The 20,020-nt window shown below is 34.9% G+C and overlaps 1 protein-coding gene across 1 annotated transcript in view; it reads left to right on the top strand.

Moving 5' to 3' along the window:
- Positions 1 to 20,020, top strand: part of LCMT1 (leucine carboxyl methyltransferase 1) — a 106,461-nt gene that overhangs the window by 23,653 nt on the left and 62,788 nt on the right. Inside the window, exon 5 of the mRNA XM_044658186.1 lies at positions 2,177 to 2,238. Within this exon, the coding sequence (XP_044514121.1) occupies positions 2,177 to 2,238 (62 nt within the window). The remainder of the gene's footprint in view (positions 1 to 2,176; positions 2,239 to 20,020) is intronic.

Here is a 20,020-nt window from a genome sequence, read left to right as displayed (position 1 = left end):
CAGATAAGGAAACTGATGCTCACAGAAGTTAAGTGACTTGTCCATTGACATACAGCTAGTAAGTGTTAGAGATAAGGTTTGAACCCAATATAGCATACTGGCTCTCAAGAGAAGGATTTAGGAAAGGATTAGATCAAGGGCTCAAGAAGCAGTGTGGAAAAGAGGAAAGAATATTTTACTTGGAGTCAGGAAAGACAGTTTAGATAACAGTCTGGATGACAGTGAATGAGTCACTTGGTTCACTTCAGTCAGTGTTTATTAAGACACTGTGTTAGGGGGCAGCTGGGTAGCTCAGTAGATTGAGAGTCAGGCCTAGAGACGGGAGGTCCTAGGTTCAAATCTGGCCTCAGACACTTTGTGACCCTGGGCAAGTCACTTGACCCCTATTGCCCACCGTTGCCACTCTTCCGCCTAGGAGCCAATACACAGAATTTAAGGGTTAAAAAAAAAAAGACACTGTTATTAGAGCAATAAAGACAAACAAAATAGCTCATTTCCTTAATATAAAGAATTTATTCTCCTGGAATAGGTAATACTAGTGGTTAATACTTATGTCATAAGGTTGTTATAAGGAACAAGTGAGATGTAATGTATATAAAAGGCTTTGCAAAATTTAAAGCCTTTTAACAGTCAGCTCTTTCATTCTTTCAACACTGGAGCAAAAGAGGTGAGAATAAGGGAGTTGAAGAGTCTTGATGTATCAAGTAAGGGAATAAAGGAAGATCACTCTATATGACCTCTGCTTTCTCCATAAAGTAGAGGTGGAGTATTTTGCTGAGGTGATGGGGAGGAAGTTATAGAAGGTCTGAGGAGAGAAGAGAATTTGGAGCCATTAACCTGAGAACGAACTACTTAAAACTATCTAAATCTCTTCTGTTGTTATTCAGTTGTGTCCTACTCTATGTGACCCCATGCACTTCATGGTGTTTCCTTGGCAAAGGTATTAAAATGGTTTGCCATTTCCATTGCTAGCATGTCCCCATTTTATTGAAGACAATCTGAGGCAAATATGAGTTAAGTGACTTGCTCAGGGTCACACAGCTAGCAAATATCTGAGACCAGATATACACTGAGATTATCCTGATTCTAGGCCCAGTGCTCAGTCTACCACATCACTATTCCACTATTCCACTTTAACTATTAGTTAGAGCTAAATTAACCAAAGCTTTTTTAAAAAAAACTATTTTGTATGGGAATCTTTTAAAAATGTTAGTCATGTCTCTGTTTTGCCTTTTTTTGCCTCCATTATTGAACTGTTGTCTTTTTGTCTTCAGTGCAAGTCTTTAATCAGTCTTTCAATCATTATCAACACAGGTTAAAGTAATTCTTAAAATAAGAATACAAAAGTCTCTGACAGCTAAGTTGAATAAACTAGAAGGAAGGATAGTATTGATGGTACCCTAAAATAAGATCTTTTTTGAAAGTAAAAAAAATTTGTAGATGAATGTTAAAAATAATTATTCAAGATTATCAATATATATACTGATTGTGAAAGATAACAAGAGTTGAGGAACTGTCCTGTCCAGAGGTTTAGGGAGAATCATGGAAGCAGAGACCATGGCTACATTACAGATTTGAATTTAATTATAGAGAAAAAGGCCAAGGTGGATTGAATGTACTTCTGTTGACTGAACAGAAAACAGTCTGAGCTTGATGATTATCTAGACTTGTACTTTTGTACAAGGCAGCTCTTTTTTTCTTTTCTTTTTCTGGAGAGGTTAAGTCAAGGGGGTGGGAACAGTGTAGCCTATGTTCATATTATTCAGGAAAGTCTCTGTATTTTATACAGAGTGAAAGCAGAATGTTTAAAGAAATCTGGGAGAATTGACAAATATTTTTAAAAGCACAATTTCCTTAGGTATGTTAGAAAGTAGAAAGGTACAGTTGGAAAATACTTGCTCAAGTAATCATGGCCTTCTTTAAGCTTGAGCCCTTTGTTTTTACAAACAGTGCGATTCGTTATTCGCAATGGTTATGAATCTTAGTTAACCTAAGCAGTACCCTTTTCAGTTCTTGCTGAGAGCTAGGAAAAATGAGAGAGCTCTTTGGAATGATCACACCTTTTAATATAGTGAAATGTTCCTTGCTTCCAGTAGAGGGTAACTCTTTATACTTCAGTCTATAGCTTTTCTATATAAACAAGCCATTTATTTTTCCCCTGTCCTTTTCTCCACAGAGCCAAATCTTCTCTATCAAAACCAATCCAAGAAGTCCATTCAGAAGAATCTTTTCTATTAGGCAAGTAAAAACACATTATCAGATCTGTAAAATTCATTTTTATTTTTTAAGGTTTACTGTGTTTGAGTTAATATGTTTTATTTTGATATACTCTTTTATTTTGGCATAGATGGTGTACTTCTGCTTATCCAGCCTTATGCCTCTGGGCTCATAATCTCTTTCCACAAGTCTCTTGAACATAACTATGAGTTACTATATGGATAACAGTATTTTAATGACAATTTGGTGGGGCATAGAATCTGCTATTGAAATAGTCGCTTCTGTGCCACTCTCCCCATCAAAAAATTTTTTGTTTTTTTCTAGGCCTTCCTTATATACTTTAATCAGAGATTTAAAATCAAGGTAATGGAAAAAAATTACTCTATTGGTTTATATCTTTGTGTAAGCATTTTGTTAACAGTTTGGTAAAGAGTAAAGCATGTATAGTATTTGGAGTCTGAGGATGTCATTTCATATCCTGACTTTCGTACTTTTCGTCTGTGTATCCTTGGGCAAGTCACTTAACTTTTTTAGATCTCAGTTTCTTCATCTATAAAATGAGGGAGCTGGACTAGATGATCTTTGAGATTCCTTCTTCCTTTTAAAAAAATCCATGATTTTTGTCCATTTGTTGTAGGAAAGTTTATAATAATGTAAAGTTATAGAAATATACTATTAATCTAGCCATTTCAGTCTTTGCTTTTCCCACTTAATGCCCCAAACATAGTATGATACATACGTTTTAATATATTACATATGAGTGTGTATTAGTATGTACATATACATATAGATATATACATGTAGACATACATGCACACACATACATATGCAACACTATACCTATGGATACATATCTACATGCATGCATATATTAAAAACTGGTCTTACATTAAAACTGTCTAAATGCATGTTCCTATATCTACATCTACATATGGCTCTTTATATGTCTTTCTGTTTGTCCCTATTTTTCTTAGAGAGTTTATCTCAGAGCCAGAAAGACTTACATTCAGTTTCTATCTCTGTTTCATATGGGATATGTGTCCCTGACTTAGTCATATAACCTGTCAGTGTTCTAGGCAATCTCTAACACTATAAATCACAGAGAAGGTTTCAGTCTGCATTGGTAAAAGGTATTTCCTCATCTGAGAGTTCCTTATCTAGCACTTAGTTTAGTACTTGCCATGTAATAGGTGGTTAAGAAATGTTATTTGACTTCCCAACTCATATCAATGAAACTAGAGATCTGGTCCTTAAAAATCCTACCTCTCCCTAGCGTTCCTTTCCCTCCTTACATGTTCAACAAATAAAATGGAAGTATTACAATATGAACTCTGAAAGTGGCCAAAGAATTCTTCATTGTATTTTAGGATTTCTGTGATTGAAAGTGGAGAAGATAAAGTTGAAATTTGTAGAAAACCTTTAGAATAAATGTGAATGGATACCAGAGTGTGCTATGTATTGGTTGATGCTCATTAAATAATTGTTTTGATTTGTTACATATACATGTTTGATATACTTTAAAACTCTAAATGATCCAATTTTTACTATCTCAGAAGGCTTTGTGTAAATAAGTGAGTGAGAAACCCCTTTGGCTAATGTAAAACTGCAAATGATTGATATTTGACATTTACTTTTGTCTCATGTTAAAACAACTATTACTACAATGTTCTCAGTGTCTTTTAATTTTATAACTTTGTACTTTTGAACAGTTAAATTATATTTAGCCTTCATCCAGTCTTCATTTTGTAGCTTTCTAAAGATTCAAGGGGCTAATTTTTCTTTCATAACAAGAAAGTCATATAGACTGACTTTATTATAGTTTAGTAAGACCTGATAACAAGAGAACCTAACAAACGTCAAACAGTCATAAAAACAAACCAATAAGCATATAAAATAAGCAATGAAATGTTACATTAAAAACCTTGACCTTGACCAGATAGAAGAAAATTAAACAAACATACCAAAAATGCTTTTTCATAATATTCTTTTCCAAGCCTCTCAGAACTTCCTCTTTCTATGACTTGCTTTTCTTCCTTTTAAAATATATTAATAGTCATGTTTATAGTTCTGGATCTATCAGTTTTACTTTGCGTTTATGTGTTTAAATATTTTCTTAGCTGTTCTGAAGTTTTTATTGTACTATAACCTATTACATTATATCAAAATTCATCCATTCTTTAACTGTTGGTCACAGAGGTTGTTTCTGTTTTTTAAAAAATTACAAATAGGGTGGCTATGAATATTTTTATACAAATTATTATAGCTAGCTATATATGCTATATTACCATGGGCAAGTCACTTAACTATTCTCAGCTCCAGTTTCCTTATCTGTAAAATGGAGATACTAATAATAATATCTAGTACCCTTAGCTTTCCCCTCCCCTCCTGGGTGTGGTGAGTAGAAAACTATGATCATATTCGTAAAATATGTTTTTACAAACCCTAAAGCACTGTATAAATGCTAATTTCTAAGTGTTAGCTATTAAGATTTGTTGCTTCAGCTTATGATCTATTGGAATGTTTTTTTCCCCTAGAGATTTGTTGACATTGCATTTTATTATATTTCTTGCTATTTTTGCCATTCTACCCTTCATAATTTCTCATATATAATATTTAATATCACCACATTTTATTTCTCATATGTAGGAAAATAATATATTTTCGAAGACTCTTAATGCTAATCTAATAGTATTTTTACAATTGTTATTGTATAAAACTTTTCCTTGTTTTGATCGCTTTGCTCTGCAGAAGCTCAAACAAGTCTTCCCAGGCTTCTCTAAACTCACCTTTTCATTATTTCTTATGGCATGATGGAATTCCATTACTTCTATATTCTGTAATTTGTTTGGCCATTCTCCAGTTCATGAAGATCTACTAGAGTTTTTTTTTTTTTGTATGTTCATGCTAAAACAGTGCTGGCATTTTGAACATGAGGTGTTAGCCTCAACAAATTAGCTTTTGGAAAAGTCAATTTCTGTAGTATTTGCCTAAACTAGAATTGTTTTCTTTAATTCAGTACTTCAAAAGATCTGTCATTTAATCTGCATATGTACTCCCACCACTTGTTAATCAGAATTCCTCTCTGTGTTAGATAGACAGTCTTCATAAATTGCTCTGTAGAGAAAGTTTATTCCCTAGTAGTCATTGCTCTGCTGCCTACACATCTTCTCTGATGACAGACAACTGTTGCTGTGGACCCAAGCTAGAGGCCTTTCCAGCATGATGTATAAGGTGCTAGCACTAGTGCTTTTAATTGTAAATATTAAAAATGATAAAGGCTGGTATAATAATATATATTNNAAAAAAGGGTACCTCAGGTCAGCTAAGGATGAGTGGCTGAGTCCTGGGGGTTTATATGAATTCAATTGGCAAAATAAAAAGAATAAAATTCAAGAAAAAAGAAAAAATTAACTTGTGAAATGTAAAATGTGCAAAAAATGTAGGGAAAATAAACTTAGACCTTTGAATGAAGGTCTAGTTAAAGTGAATTCAACAGTGTGCAATTACCCATTCAGGGCCAGGACATAAGGAAAATGTCTCTCTCTGATCTGACTTATCATCAGCCTTTTAGGGAAGTGAGCCAAGTAAATAACCAATCTTAGGTGCTTTCTAGGAATCTAAGTCGAGGGGACCCACGTCCTCTAAAGTTTTAGAAAAGACTGGGACTCCAGGACTCAAACCCAATTTCAAGCCCTAATGTATTGGCATAGAACTGCTATTCTGCAGATCTTAGTCAGTCAAGTCTCCAAATTGTAAATATTAAAAATGATAAAGGCTGGTATAATAATATATATTAGTATTTTAATTAAAGCCATGTTGATAGATAAAATCATTAGACCACGCGCTTGTAAGCATTCAAAACTGCCGCCTCCATACTGCCTCCTAGCCAAGCCCTCTACTCGCCAAAGAAGAGACCACTCCCTCCTAACCCACGAGATTTAAGCGCTCCCCTGCGTCCAAGACGTCGGAAACGGAAACCAGTTGGACCATGTTGGATCACGGGAAATGTAGTTTTATACATTTCCCAAATCCACTTGTTACATAATCAACTACCTATTGATTTCGGTTGTGTCATTTGTAATGGTATAACTTTTGAGAATTCAAGGTCACCTCCACAGCATAAGGAGGGTTTCAGTGGAAGTGTTCTATATTACCATTTTACAGGATCATTGATTTTACAGTTAGAAGGAAGAGCTCAGAGATCATCTAACCCAAACCACTCACTTTACAGATAAGGAACTTAAAGAGCAGAGAAGTTGAGTCAGTTGTCTTTGTTCCTTTAATCCAGTGTTCTTTCTGTTGCACCAGACTGTCATTTATCAGTGCCATAAGAAATAGATAAATAATCAAACCCTTTCATGTAGGTAAATTTAAAGTGAAGAAAATCTGTTGGAAACTTAGGTCTTTAAAAATTAAGATTCTGCTATAAATATATAAAAATATATAAAATATATAAAAAATATAAAAGCACTGATATACTCATTAGGAAAACATTAGGGTTTTAATTAGGCTTGAATTGCTAATATATTCTATAGGCTTGTTTGTAAGGAAAAGATGAAGATTTTCGTATTCACAGGTAATCAAATTTTTTTTTTCTTGGTTAGAAGCATAGAACTAAAGGCTCTTTAGGTTGCTAAGGAAAATTTCTTAAAATAACCCTAAAGTTGGTTGGTTGGCACTTCTTAGTCTTTCTAGTAATAAAATGAAGTATCTTTTTAAAAGATATTTTGTTTTTCTAATTGCTTTTTTTCCCTTTTGAAATTTGGTTCAAGTCCATTATAAGACTCTGCCTGTGAAATGAGGGAGATAGACTGAGAATATTTTAACTACCTCATCTTTTGAAATTACATATAGAATATGAGTATAAATTTTGTTTTTGCTAAACATATTCAGAGCAATTAACCTGGTGTTTTAGGAGGTTGGCAACCATCTCCTGATGTTCTATTATTGACTGCTCCTTTCTCTATTATATTCTTTCTGCCCTCAGCTTTTAGAGACAGTGTCCCAGCCAGGGCTCTGACTGCCTGGGCATTGGATAAGGTGAAAAGTACTAATGCCTCTTAGGTAGTTAAGGACAAAAAAAATTACTTCTTTCTTTTAATTAACTACCTATTGATTTGGGTTGTGTCATTTGCCACTATTCTTATGAAGGGTCCCCTTCCTGTTTCCCAAGCTCTGAGAATCTTAGGATGTTACACTTGAGAAGAATTTTAGAACTTGAGAATCTTAGATTTAGAATAAAACACAGATGGGTGATCTTGAACAAGCCCTTAGTAGTACAATTGGGAAAATTGAGGTCCAGAGAGAGGGGAAGTGATGCTCAAGATGGTATTTTATTAGTCTGCTAGATGGCACAGTGCAGAGGTCATTGAAATTAGAGTTGGGAAGACCTGGGAAAATCCTGTTTCATATACTTACTAGCCCTGTGACTCTAGGTATGTCATTATACTTTTCTCTGCCCGAGTTTCTTATCTGTAAAATAGGAATAATATCTACTTTCCAAAGTTGTTGTGAGGATTGTTTCATACATATGCACATACACAATCACTTTACAAACCTCTAAGTAATATGTTTATATTATGAGTTTCAGAACTAAGTTAGAGCTTGCCTTCTGACAACCAATTCAGATCTTTTTCTGCTCTACACAATTTTATTTTCTCTGTTCTTTATATAAGCTTTTTTGAATAAAGTATTTGCCTCTGAAATGCTTCTGATCGTAGCCTACATTCCAAGGGTTTATAAAATTGGGTATATTTAGTTCTCTACAAGTAGAATTCCATTAAAAAATATCATTATATCCATAAAGCAATATCACTTCTCTAAAATGGAAAAGTTTCTATGTTCATAATGGTAGTCTTTAGTGATACTGCTTTTCTGATGTGAGATTAGTTATATGACATATTAATTAATATTTGATTACTTATGTAATGAAAAGTCATGTCATTTTAATTTTTGTTAAACCTCTATATAATGAGCAATAAGTTTGCAGAATTCGTCAGTTCTAATTGAGTATTCAAGTTGTTAGATGTGGTAAAAGCTGTTGATGGAGGAGCCTGGACCTGAAGTCTGGTGCTAGTTCATGCTTCTGGGGGAAGGGAAGCCTTCTCAGGAGTTGGAGGCTAATTGATATTCAAACACACCACTAGCAGGGAAAAGGGACTTTGGGCCATTACTTATGATTTTACTCTGACAAGAGTGATACAATTTCCCCCTCAGGGCTTTTTGAGCTTTCCCAGGGCTGCTTCATTTCATAGAACAGGGAGGCTACTATATTCCTTACACTGGTTAAACCATTAATGACTTACTTTTTAAGTCTAAATATTCAGCCAATTCCAGATCCATCTTATTCTTACCTGGAGCCCATTTTTTTTTGTCTCATCCATAAGAATTAGCTAAAAGATTTTGATATGTATTTTGTTGAAGTTTAGATAAATAATCGCTATAACATTCTTTTGATTTCCAGTCTAGTAAAGATAAGATTAGGGACTGGACTTGAGATTTCATTAGTTTAAGGAATGTCTAGTAAGGAACTTGTTCTTTCATGTAGGTTCATACTTTTTCTGCAACTTACAATTTAAATTAAGTGACATTACCAGCATCACACAGACATGATGTATCAGAGGTAGAGCTTAAACCTAGATCTTTCTGACAACTGGGCCAGCTCTATCTTTTCTAAGCCAGAGTCCAACTTTCCTTTGCTAGAGAATATAGCCAGATTGATAATTGGGAAATGTTAAACAAAATAAAAATGTAAGTTTTAAATTGTAAAATACTTGGGAGTATTTTTCTTCAAGGCAAACCCAAGAACTATATGAAAGTCAGATCTAAACAACTGGAAAAATGTTAATTGCTCATGGGTTGGCCAAGCCAGTATAATAAAAATGACAATTATACCTCAATTAATTTACTTATTAAATGCCACACCAACCAAAACTACTCAAAAATTATAGAGCTAGAAAAATAAAATTCATATGGGAGACCAAAAGTCAAGAATGTCAAGTGAATTATTAAAAAATAAAAAATGTGAAGGAAGATGGCCTAGTCATACTGGATCTCAAATGATTATAAAGTGGTAATCATCAAAACAGTCTGATGTTGTGGTGGATCAGAGGAATAGATTAGGGACACAATACACAATCAAACCCTAGATAGTTATGTAAATGACCATAATAATCTAGGGTTTGAGAAACCCAAAGTTCCAAGCTTTGGGGATACAAACTCATGATTTGACAAAAACTTCTGGAAAAACTCGAAAGCATTATGGCGGAAACTATGACCAGCATCTCACACTGTTGATAAGGTCAACCCAGATGAGGTCAAAATGGGTACTTGATTTAGGTACTTGATTTTGGTACCATCAGCAAATTAGGAGAGCATGGAATAGTTTACCTGTCAGATTTATGGATAAGGGAAGAAGCATTTATGATTAAATAAGAGATAGCATTATGAGATGTAAAGGAGATAATTTTGATTATATTGAAAAAGTTTTGCATAAATAAAACCAACGCAACCAAGATTAGAAGGAAAACAGAAAGCTGGGAAAATTTTTTTACAATATCTCTAATATAAAGGCCTCATTTCTGAAATATAAAGAGAATTTGGTCATATTCAAAAGAATACAAATCATTCCCCATTTGATAAATGGTCAAAAGATATGAACAGACAGTTTTCAAACTAAGAAATCAAAGCTATTTATAGTCATAGGGAAAAAGGTCCTTAAATCACTGTTGATTAGAGAAATACAAATTAAAATAATTCTAATCTATCATCTCATACCTATCGGATTTGCTAATATGACAAAAAGTAAATGATAAATATTGAGAGGAGTATGGGAAAATTGAAATACTAATGTACTGTTGGTGGAATTGTGAACTGGTCCAACTGTTCTGGATAGTGTAGGGCTTAAAGTTAAGGTTGGACTAAATATATAAAAATGTGGTTGCCAAAAATATGTTACTCAAGTCAGAATGACTTTTTATGGCAGTTTATTTACAAAAGGAGAAAGTGCAAGTAAGAGTAATGAGAGAGAGTAGAGTAGATAATTAGTCCGGCTGGTTTGAACCATGCAGGGCTTCAGTGGCCACAGCAAAGGGGGGCCTAGAGGTAAACTAAGCAAGAGTTCTAGCCACGAGGCCTCCTCCAAAACAGGGGCTTCTCCAAAGGCTTGCCTCTCCAGAAAGTCAGGAAAGAAGTCAGCCGTTTCACTCACCCACATGGTAGTTCAAAGGGAGAGATTCAAGAAGAGTCTCACCAAATTTCAGCATCTCAGGTCCACGAAGCAGATTCTTCACTAGACTTGAACTCTGAAGAACTGCCTCTCACAGGAAGTTGCAACTGCTTTTAAAGACCCTTCTTTGCGTCACTTCCTGTACATTCCTTCCACTTTACTTGGACCAATTGTAGCTTTAGCTTTGCCCAGGACTAGTCACCCAGGGGGCATCAGTTGTTTTTGATTCATCACCCACTTTAGCACAGGTAGGTTGCAGGCCTCTCCCTCTTAAGGATTTGAGCAGAGTTCCAAATTGCTAGGGATTAAATCTAAAAATAGGTAGGGGTGAGTTAATCCCTAGCAATTTGGAACTCTGCTGAAAGAGCTATAGAACTGTGCATACCCTTTGATCCAGTAATACCTCTACTAATCCTGTATCCCAAATAGATGAAAGAAAGAAAGAGAGAGAGAGAGAGAGAGGGAGGGAGGGAGGGAGGGAGGGAGGAAGGAAGGAAGGAAGGAAGGAAGGAAGGAAGGAAGGAAGGAAGGAAGGAAGGAGAGAAGGAGACCTGTTTTTACAAAAATACTTAAAGCATAGTAGCTCTTTTTGTGGTGGGAAAAAATTGGAAATTGAAAGGATGTCCTTCAGTTGGGGAATGGCTGAACAAGTTGTAGTTTATGATTGTGATGTAATGCTATTGTGCTATAAGAAATGATAAGTAGGATAAGTAAGATGATAATAGGATGATTATTAAAAAACCTGGAAAGACTTACATGAACTGATAAAAAGTGAAATGAGCAGAACCAAGAGAGCATTGTCCCTAGTAACAGCAATATTGTACAATGATTGGCTGTGAATGATTTAGCTATTCTCAGTAATATGATCTATAATAGTATAATTAAAACTAGTATTTCAAATGTAATAGTATATTTAGACAGGCTTAGATAATTAAATTCTAAACATAACAGATCCAAGACAATTCCAAGGGAGTTGTGATGAGAAATGCTGTCCATCTCTAGGGAAAGAACTGATGGAGTCTGAATGCAGATTGAAGTATACTATTTTTCACTTTATTTTCTTCATTTTTTTCTTCTTTTATTCTTTCTTTTTCCACAGTATGAGGGAAGGGGGCAAGAGAGGGGAGAAGAGAATTGGAACTCAAAATTTTAGAAAATGAATATTAAATATTTTTATTATTAACTGTAGAAGACAGGGCAGCTAGGTGACTCAGTGGATAGAGAACCAGGTCTGGAGGTAGGAGATCCTGGATTCATATGCGTTCATATATAGCCTTAGACATTTCCTGGCTGTGTGACCCTGGGAAAGTCATTTAACCCCAAAAGCCTTGTCCTTACTGCTCTTTTCTGCCTTGCAACTGATACTTAGTATCAATTCTAAGATAGAAAGTAAGGGTTTTAAAAAAAAATCTAACAACAAATAATTGGGGGAAAAAATAAAGTAATATACATATGAAAAATTCAATTAAGGTACCACAAAAATGTAAAAAAAAAAGTGTTGATTTATGGTTTATGCTTCTGTATTTATTTGAGTTTGATGCCAGTGCTCTAAGCCATGGTACTTCTCTTACTGGTTAGTGATAAGGACAAAGATAGGGCCTGTGATTTCATTGGTCTAGGAAACTCAGTTCAAGTCAGCATCTTTTTTTGTAACAATTTTGGAGAGTTCTCAAGAACACTGAGGTGCTCAGTTAATTGCCTAGGATCACACAACCAGCCAGGTTAATAACCCTGTCCAAATAAGAAATGAAATCAGTTTGGCTTAAAGCAGCTAGGTTGTAGTCTGGTTAGATTCTTAGACTTGGAATAGGGAAGGCCTGAGTTCATATCCTCCCACAGAAACCTTCTCCTTGTCTTTCTCTTCCTCTTAATACAATTTGTTTTTTTAATATGCTTTTATTTATATTTTCTTACATTACATTGTATCCCATGTATACCTTTCCTCCTATAGAGCTGTTCCATATGACAAATAGTATTTTTTTAGCGAGGAAGATAAAGTCAGCAAAACTGAACAATGTATTGAACAAATCAGAAAACATGTGCAGTGTATAACACCTATGGACCTCCTATTTCCACAAAGGGGTGGGTTGCAGATGTCTTCTTATATCTCTTCATTTGGGTACTGCTTGATCTTTATAGTTGTTAGATTTACTTTTGATTTTTTGCTGTGGTAGTGTTCTTTCCATTTCTACTGTTGTAGTCATTATATATTATTTTCTTGGCTCAGCTTTCTTTACTCTTAGTTCATTTGGATCTTTCCATATCTCTGTATTCATTACACATATCATTTCTTATAGTACAGTGGTATTCCATGGTGTACATGTACCACAATTTGGACACTAGACATTCCACAGTTGATCAGCATCTTCTTTATTTCCAATTCTTAGTTATCACAAAAAAGTGCTGCCATGAATATTTTGGAGATTACAGGGATTTTTCTCTTATTGATGGCTTCCTTGTGGTATAAGCCCAGTATTAGAGTCTTTGGTTCAAAGAGTATAGACATTTTACTAATTTTATTTGTATCATTCCAAATTGCCTATCTTTCCACAATTTATCCAACATTGACTGTTACCATTTGGGGTCATTTTTGCCAGTTTTCAAGGTGTGAGGTGAAACCTCAGATTTGTTTTTATTTGCATTTCTCGTATTTGTGATTTATAGCATTTTTTCCCATATGATTGTGAATACTTTGCAGTTCTTTTGAGAATTCTTTTTATATCTTTTGACTGTTTGTCTACTGAGAGAAAGTCATATATTTAAAAGTAGGGGAATCCTAGAAATCACCTAGTCCAATTTCTTCACTTCCCAATTGAGGAAACTGAGGTCCCTGAGATGAAATGGCTTGGTCAAAGTCACATATACAGCAAGTAGCAGAGGCTAAGTTTGAGCTCTCTTTTGCTTCATAGACTTCCCAAGATCATATTTCTTAAATAATAATATACTACAATATATTTTGCAATCTTGGGTTGGCATTCATCTGAATGTGATCTTTTTTTTTTTTTAATGTGGTGTTTTGAATTTAGCAGTCAGGAACACTGTTCTTATTTTCTATTTATCTAGAATTTCAATTTCTTGTTACCCATTTTTGTTCAGTCCTTGATTGAAATATATGCATGTGTTTTATTCTGTTCTACTCTTTTCTGTATCTTCACATAAATCAAAGATTTATACAATATCCTAAGGACTTTTCTCTAAATCTTCTGATGTCATGTGTCTATCAATGCAGTTACCTTTAATACCTTTCCATCTATTTATCCCTGGCTGGCCTGCCTCCTTTTCCATTCATATATCTCCTTGATGTATAATTTTTTTTAGATAAACAGATTAAAGTTGAGTAAATCAAGTCTTCTGACATCCATCCAATAGCATCATCCCTTCGACTTTATTCTTTCTTTCTTTCATCTTGTTTTTCAAAAAACTCTACAAGAGGGGGCAGCTGGGTAGCTCAGTGGAGCGAGAGTCAGGCCTAGAGTCAGGAGGTCCTAGGTTCAAACCCGGCCTCAGCCACTTCCCAGCTGTGTGACCCTGGGCAAGTCACTTGACCCCCATTGCCCACCCTTACCACTCTTCCACCTATGAGACAATGCACCGAAAAGTACAAGGGTTTAAAAAAAAACAACAACTCTACAAGAGTTTCACTTTTTATTATCATTTGCTTTCTTCATTAACCTCAATTTATTATGAACTTCAGCATCTCTGACACTTCTTATAATACTGTGCCCACTTTGTATTTATCCTCAATCTCCTTGTTTCCATCTTTTGTATGTACCTTTATTAAAGTTGAAGTTGGTCTGTGGGTTCCCTGTTCATCTAGACTTTTCTTTTTAGCCTGCTTCTGCAAAATCACATAATGTATAATTTTCATTTTGAGAGTTATTTTCTTGATTCATTGGCATTGAGTCTTATATATACAAATATGGAATAGCTATCCAAATAGTTTTTTTCTTCCTATTTAGTTTTGGTTATTGAACTTGAATTCTCTATACTGACAACATAATGTAGTACTGACAGAGTTTGAGTAATAATGTTTTAGTAACTTTTGTTTCACCATCTATTGTTAATATTGTAGCTTTCATAAAGAACTAAAGTATTAAATTGTTTAATGCTTCCCTTCTCTCCCAATTTTTATTAAAACTAAGCATCAGGAATTCTTATGATATTAAGTGCTGTTAGGAAGAATGTAGGGGTCTTAGAATTTTCACAGGCTTCTCTGAATTTGTTGAATTTTTAAGAATTCCTTTTGTCTTAAGTATTAAGCGAACATTTTGTTATCCCATGTTTTATCATATTGATAAAATAGGATCACCAAACAGTGACATAGTTGACCTTTTTTAGCTATTTATTTTAAAAAAGAATGCAATTGTAACCTTTTTCAAAGTACTTTGTTTAAGGCTTTGAATCAGTATATCTGCTAAGCTTTGCAAAGTCTTTTTTGAAATCTTTAGTTTTTAGCACATTTTGCTCATTTGGGAATATGAAGTTCAGTCTGACATTTTTGTGAGGAGTTGATTTGATTTGATTTTTAAAAATTCAGCTCAAGTTGTAGTTACATATTTTAGGAACTGTCTCTAGATCATGATGTTGATGCAACCTTTTAGAATAATAGTTGGAATGGATCTCAGATGTCATCCAGTTTAACCACCCACCAAAGTGTAGAAGTCTCTTTTAAAACGTCTCTGACAGCTTCCTACTCTTAGCTTGACTAATTTTAAGTCATCAGGCCCATTCCATAGTTACTTTGCGCTAGTTGCTAGAAAGCTCTTACATACCATAGAATTTAGAATTTTCTTTATTGAAAAAATATGAGAGATCATTTTGTCTGGCCCCTTCATTTTTTTAGATTAAAACACAATTGCTTTATTTCTTGCAGTTACTGCCAACTATTACTACTTCAGTTCATGCCACATTAAAAACAAAAGGAAAATACAAAACACTGCAAGAAGAGATAATTGAGTCACAGACAAGAGTAAGTGACTTGCTCATGGTCATATACTGCTTTAATGAATGACATTCCTTCTATTACTCCAGACTTCCTTATATTGATCTGAAACATGCTTCTTTTAAATTCATTTCTCTCATCCCTCAATATTTTTACTCAACAAATACTTCTTCATTGTCTAATATAATTCCTAATCCTTTGGTCCTGCTTTCACCCTCTGGAACCCCACATCTTAGATCTACTATGAATACTATTTCAATATGACAGATCTTCCGATATTTGGAAATTGTTTCAGGCTAAACATTACCAGATTATGTAATTATTCCTTTATATTGTTTATAGATTTCCCCCTCACCATCCTTGTTGTATACCTTTGGATATTTTTATATTTCTTGTCAGGGAGGAGAGAAAAGCAGTAATCATTCTTTGCCCTAATTCTCTATGATGAGATACAATTCCATGTAAAATGAAGGGACTAGACAAAATGATCTCTAATGTTTCTTATAGAGAGAATTCTATATTATCTGATATGGAAGAACTTTCTAGAGTCCTTTCATAGAAGGAAGTACAAGTTCAGTTTAGAATCTGGTTGCAAAATATTTTGATGTTCTTTTTTAGCAATTTTAGTGTGTATATGTACAGGCACACATATACCTCAATACTCCAAAGATCTGGAATTTTGTCAATAAGAATTCCTTTAATTGATGCCATTTCATAGCTTTAAACTTTGGCAGTTAGTCTTTTAGTTCTGTGGTTAAAAAATAATCTATTTTTTAGCCTAGTGAGGAACTCCCCTCACCTTAGCTATATCCTTCAAGGATAGGAATGTAGTTTTTTTCCTGGGCCTGTACTGAAATGGTCTGGCTAGAGCTTGTGTTCTGCTGGCAGAGCCTTCAAGATCCTGGGTTCACCATCACACTGTGATAAGGCATCTGTAAAGAACTGCAATGGAAGACAGATGTACTTATAAATGCCTACACTTGAAAGATTTTATACTTCACTGTAACATGGAGGTCAATCTGGTAGAGCCTATCGAGCTGGAAAAGATTTTAGGATTATAGATCTAGAGTTGGTAGGGATGCCAGGGGTTATCTAAATTAAAACCCTAATTTTGTGGAACAGGAGGACTATGGAAGTTCAGTGGATTTTCCAAAGTCCTACAGGAATTAAATGTTAGAGACAGAATTTGAACCCAGGTCCTAAGTCCAGAGCCATTGCTCTTTCCGCTTTATCAAGCGGAATGGCTTTTTTTGAGAATGGCTCCAGAGATGAACTCTTTTGTCTGAAGACCAGTAAAACGTAAGTGCAGAGAGCCTTGTCTCTAAAGGGTTGGCCACCAAATACTGTTTTTTTTATCCATAGCACCACATATCACTGTATGCTAAGACAAAGAGAGGGAAGGGGTCTTTATGAGCAGAGTAAGTGTGTATGCCAACAAGTCATGGATCTTTGATGGATATAATATGATATACTTTAACTTCTAGGATTTCAGATATTATTTGGCTGATCTTCCATTCATATTGATACCTTTTGTTACTTCCTCAGGAGGTTCTCATCTGTTCTCAGCTATAAATTTTTCATTACCTGGAAGATTACCATTTCCCAAGGGAGACCAGTGCATTGTTAGTCATTTCTAATTTTTTGTGAGTTCTTCCATATGAAGCCAAAATCTGTCTTCCACTCATTAATTCCAGACTTGCCTCCCGGGTCAAGGTAAAAAAAGTGAAATTCCTACTTTACTATCACTTAATCAGTTAATTAATGAGCAGGGTTATCTTTAGAGGGGTTATGGAAAACTACTAAATCCTGGGTATTTTTAATGTGTTAGTTTTCAATCAGAAAATAAAATGCCAAAGAAAATTGGTTTGGCTTATATAGAAAGGGAGGGGGAAGACATTTTGTTGGGAATTATTATCATTTTGTAATCATTAAAAGATATCTGAGTGCTTTTAACCAGCAAGGTCTTGGTCAAAATAAAAAGCAAAATGTTACAATCTGACTTCTGTTTCACATTGCAGGCATATTTTGACTGTTTAAGCAGCTGCTATATCATTTTAGAAGGCAATACTACTCAATATTTGTAAGGCAAATTAGTAATGAAAATTTGCTTTTTTAATTAATAGCTTTTCTGTAATTTCATCATATGAATGAACTCTTAGGCTAAAATAGAAATATAGTAATTAGAAAAACAGTCTAAAAAGCTAAATAATATATTGTACACTCTGCAGGTCAAAGTACATATAGGGTACTGTGTTTAATTATGGGTGCCACATTTAAAGAGGGATGCAGAAAATGGACATCCAAGAGGATAACTAGAATTAATAGGTTGCCAAAAAACCATTTCATATAAGAAAAGGTTTTAAGAATACAGGATGTTTAGGTTGGAGAACAAAAGACCAAGCAGAAGCATAACTGTTTTCAAATATTTGAAGAGTTCTTATTGGAAAAAGAGAGGATGTATTAGTTGGCATTGCTGAACTACTCTCCCCCCCTCCCCCCACTTAAATCTCTGTTTACTGAGAAGCAGCTAGGTAACAGTGGATAGAGTGCCAGACTTAGAGATGGGAGATACTGGTTTCAAATCTGGCCAATATGCTTCTTAATTGTATGACCTTGGCCAAGTCACTTAACCCCAATTACCTAGCCCTTGCCACTCATCTATCTTAGAATTGATACTAAAACAGAAGGTAAGGGTTTAAAAACTGAAAAAAAAACCTTTGCTGAGTCAAGGGATGGGAGGTATATATTCAGAAACAAATCTGTAAACAAAAGATGTCAATAAAAATAAGATAGACAAACAAGTGTTAAGTGAAATTTTTGGAAGAACTCATCTGAAGTTGGAAGAATCAGTCAAAACTTTATGGATTTGACACAACTTGGGTCTTGAAGGAAGGTCTTGTAATTTTAACAGGCACAGATGTTAAGAGTCTGTTTGAAGCATGGGGCTTTAGGGATGGGAGTAGTGGGGGGTGTATGAGCAAAGGCAAGAAGGCTGGTCAGAGTGAGACTTGAATGGGGGATGAGTAGAATAGATTTGGCTGGAATGAAGACTGTGAAAGGTATTAATGTGATATATGATTGGTTGGAGGTAGATTATAGAGATCTCGAAATGCCATCTTAAGGAACTTTATTACCTAGCCAGTGAGGAACCTATGAAAATTGGTATGGTGCTAGGGAAAGATTGCTTGAGCAACAGGATGAAGGGTAGGTTGAGGAAGGGAGAGGTCAAGAGCAGGAGGACTGGTTAGGAACTCATTAGAGTAGTTTAAGGATATGAGAGACTAAGTGAAGATAGTAGCCTTGTGAATGAGAGCAGGACAGTGGATGCTAGACCAGTAGATGCTAGTGGTGCAGAGAGAGACTTCATAGCACCTAGCGACTGTTTGGATGATGATAATTCTTTACTTTTTAATAGAATCCTTAAGGCTTATCAGACATTTGTATTTTTTATCTCATTTGGTCCTCATAACAGTCCTGTGAGAGAAGTCCAATTAATATTATTATCTGCATTTTATAAATGAAGTAACTGAAGTGCAGATAGTTAAGTGACTTAACTTATATTTATATCACTTCTACTCCATATCAGAGATTTTTTCCTAATTCCAAATCCAGACTCTTTCTGTTTTATTATGGCATAGATGATATTTTATCATATTTTCTCCCAGTAATATATTATTTTTCCCCATTTACACAGAAAAACCATTTTTAACATTTGTTTCCCTACATTCACAATCTAAATTCTTTCCCTCCTTTCCCTTTCTCAGGTTTGCAGGTAATTTAATATAGGTTATACATGTGCTATCATGTAGGTATTTTAATGTTTTTATGCTGCCTTGGGTTGTAGAATTTGTGAAAATAAAGAGTCAAAGATCATTCCAACTTTTTAAGCCTGGCAGACTAGAGGTATGGTGAAGCTTTCCATGAGGGACTAGGAAAATTTAAAAAAAAAAAAAAGGACTTAGAGGGAAAGGTGAGAAGAAGGTGAATAGAATTTTGAACTACTGAGTTTAATAAGGTCCAGTGGGACATGCAGGTGGAGATATGTAGCAGGCAGCTGAAAATGAAGGAAAGGTTAGAGCTAGAGATTATCGCCTACATTGAAGCCATGTGAGGGACTTGAAATCACCAAGGGAAAGAATATATATAGGAAAAAGAGTAGCAAGAACATTACCCTTGGAGCATAGTCACTAATACTTAAGGGGTGTGAAGATCATTAGGCCCAGCCAGTGATGGGCAAACTACCTCTGGCAGGCCCGATGGGGCCCCTTGAAATGTTCTATCTGGCCCTGTGACATTATTCCTGATCTGATGAATACAATGAGCAGGATACAATACAATGAAACTTCCAAAGAGTTGCCTTAGAAACAGACTAACTGATGAGCATTTCCTTTCCTTTGGCCCCCTCTTTAAAAAGTTTGCCCATCACTGGGCCCAGCAAAGGAAGGCAGAAAAAAGAAGTAGGAAAGCCACGAGAGTGTAGCATATCCGAAGAAAGGAGCTGGTTAATAGGTGCAAATGCTACAGTGTTACGATTAAAAATGATAAAGGCAGATATAAAAAGGGAAAATAGTATTTTAATAAAAGCCATTGCTGATAGAGATAAATTGACCACGCACCTGTAAGAAATCTCGTCT

Source organism: Gracilinanus agilis, chromosome 1, assembly GCF_016433145.1.
Source record: "Gracilinanus agilis isolate LMUSP501 chromosome 1, AgileGrace, whole genome shotgun sequence".
Taxonomy (NCBI): Eukaryota; Metazoa; Chordata; class Mammalia; order Didelphimorphia; family Didelphidae; genus Gracilinanus; species Gracilinanus agilis.
The sequence above is the reverse complement of the archived record's forward strand: the minus strand, read 5'-3'. Positions and strand labels throughout refer to the sequence as shown.